The sequence below is a fragment of the Arachis duranensis genome, chromosome 3 (genome assembly GCF_000817695.3).
Source record: "Arachis duranensis cultivar V14167 chromosome 3, aradu.V14167.gnm2.J7QH, whole genome shotgun sequence".
Classification (NCBI taxonomy): domain Eukaryota; kingdom Viridiplantae; phylum Streptophyta; class Magnoliopsida; order Fabales; family Fabaceae; genus Arachis; species Arachis duranensis.
The window spans coordinates 38031944-38034527 of NC_029774.3; the positions used below are offsets into that span (position 1 = coordinate 38031944).

General features: G+C 40.2%; 1 protein-coding gene across 1 annotated transcript; it reads left to right on the plus strand.

Annotated features, from left to right (window-relative positions):
- Nucleotides 1-322: 322 nt before the first annotated feature.
- Nucleotides 323-1639, plus strand: LOC107478796 (uncharacterized). The gene is made up of 2 exons (XM_016098931.1): nucleotides 323-417; nucleotides 466-1639. Exons 1-2 carry the CDS (start codon nucleotides 323-325, stop codon nucleotides 1637-1639), a joined length of 1269 nt encoding a protein of 422 aa, XP_015954417.1.
- Nucleotides 1640-2584: the final 945 nt, after the last annotated feature.

Genomic DNA, 2584 nt, shown 5'->3' on the forward strand with positions numbered 1-2584 from the left:
GTTGTGATTGGTTTGGACTATACTACCAACGAAGTGATGCTTGTTTTGATCGATTCCAAACCGGCAATAGTTCTCGTTATCAGCAAGACAATTATAATCAAGGGTGGAGAGACAATACAATTAAGGATGGAGAGATGGTTCAAATCAAAGAGGAAACAACAACTTTCAACCATACTGCAACCAACAAAAGCAATCATTCCAACCATAGAATCAAGGCCAAAGATACCAACCTCCACACCAAAGACAAGCTCAAGTGCCTCAAATCACCTGACCACAAGTTCCTCAAATCACCTACCCTTCTTCTTCCTCCAACCAAGCTCCCATGGAAGATACCCTCTGCATTTTTCTTCAAGAGCAAAGGGAGTTCTTAAAGAGACAAGAGGCCACTATGACCTCCTTTGCCGAAGCCATATCATGGTTAGCTCTATCTTCCAACAATAACTAACTCACATCTCAATCTTCAAGCTTAAGTACACTTCCCTCTCAAGCACTACCTAACCCCAAGGGTGGCCTCAATGCCATCACCTTGAGGTCTGGCACCACACTACAAGAGAGAAGTCCTAAGGAGACCACTCTAGATGAAGACATTATTGAGGTGGAAGATGAGAAAGAAGTACAAATAGTTGTTGAAGAGGAAGTTACTCAAGTAAGAGAAAGAGGTTCTAAAGAAGATATGCTAAAAGAAGCCATTCCAATCCCATTTTCAAGCTTGGCAAAGAGGACCAAAAAGCAATTGGAGTTAGATCCAAAGATGGTGGATAACTTCAAAAAGGTTGAGGTAACCATTCTTCTTTTTTATGCTATTCGCCAAGTTCCTAAATATTCCAAGCTTTTAAAGGATTTATGCATGAACAAGAAAATGATTAATGAATTGAAAACTATTCCTTTTGGTAGTTTAATTTCTGCTTTAATGGGTGCTATTTCTGAAAAATGTGGGGATCCTGAACCTTGCTTAGTTTCTTGCACTATAGGTGGTGTACAATTTGTGGATTGTATGTGTGATCTTGGTGATTGTGTGAGTATTATGCCTTTGTCTATTTATAATGAATTGAACTTTCCACCCTTGGAACGGTCGGCAGAATGCTTTGTCTTGGCAGACAAATGCATTATTTTTGTCGTTAGTATTGCTGAGGATGTCTTAGTGAGTATCAAGGGATTGACTTTTTTGATTGATTTTTACATCCTTGAGATGCCTCCTAATGACTTTGGAAAACCGTCATCCGTCTTATTAGGGAGGCCCTTCTTGAAGACCTCTCAGTTTAAACTTGATGGATTCTCAAGCACCTACTCATTTGGGATTAACGGTAGAGCAATAAGCTTTAATTTGGATGAGGCTATGAAGCATCCACCGGAAGACCACTCTATCTTTCGGTGTGACATTATTGATGAGGTTGTGGCTAAGGTTCACCCTGGGATCCTTGATGAGATGAATTTGAGCAAAAGGGCAAGTGTGGGGAAGCTAAATGATTATGATGAAGACACTTTTCCACCTCCAATGTTGCCGGACAACAATGTACCAAGTCATGAGTTAAGTGTGGAATTGAAGCCTCTACCTCCCCACCTTAAATACGCCTTTCTTGATAACAATAAAAAACTCCGGCTGATCATTGCAAGGGAGCTCACTTCCGACCAAGAATGAAGATCACTTGATGATTTGCAAAGGAACAAGAAGGCTTTTGGGTGGAGCTTAGTGGATATTGTTGGTATAAGCCCCCATGTTTGTGAGCATTGCATTTTTCTAGAGGAAGGAGCTAAATCCGTTCGCCAACCACAACGGAGGTTAAATCCCGCTATCATGGAAGTTGTTAAGAAAGAGGTGACTAGATTTCTAGAGGCCAATATTATCTACCCTCTCTCGGATAGCGAATGTGTTAGTTTGGTGCAAGTTGTGTCCAAGAAGTCGGGTGTCACCATGGTCAAGAGTGAAAGTGGAGAACTCATGGCAACTAGAGTGCAAAACTCTTGGAGGGTATGCATTGACTATAGGTGCTTGAACTTGGCAACCCAGAAGGATCACTACCCACTTCCATTTATTGATCAAATGCTTGACCGGTCAGGTAAATCACACTATTGTTTCCTAGATGGTTATACTGGTTATTTCCAAATTCATATAGCACCAGAATATCAAGAAAAGACTACTTTTACATATCCCTTCGGAACGTATGCTTACAAGAGGATGCCTTTTGGCTTATGTAATGCACCTGTGACGTTCCAAAGGTGAATGGCTAGCATCTTTTTTTATTTTCTTGACCATTGCATGTAAATTTTTATGGATGACTTTAGTGTTTACGAAGATTCATTTGATTATTGCTTGGGTAGTTTGGCTAAAGTACTAGAAAGATGTGCTAGCTCAAACCTTGTTCTCAATTTTGAAAAATTCCATTTTATGGTTAAACAAGTTATTGTACTAGGCCACATCGTTTCTAGTGATGGTATCTCTGTGGATCCTGCAAAAGTTGAAGCTCTTTCTGGCTTACCTTACCCCTTTTCTGTGAGGAAAGTCCATGCTTTTCTTGGTCACATAGGTTTTTACTGGCGGTTCATAAAGGACTTTAGTAAGGTAGTTTTATGATGAACGGATAAT

Coding starts and splice junctions, on each gene's coding strand:
- LOC107478796 (XM_016098931.1), top strand. CDS start 323: ATGGAAGATACCCTCTGCATTTTTCTTCAAGAGCAAAGGGAGTTCTTA. Junction 418..465: donor TTTGCCGAAGCCATATCATG/GTTAGCTCTATC, acceptor TCAATCTTCAAG/CTTAAGTACACTTCCCTCTC.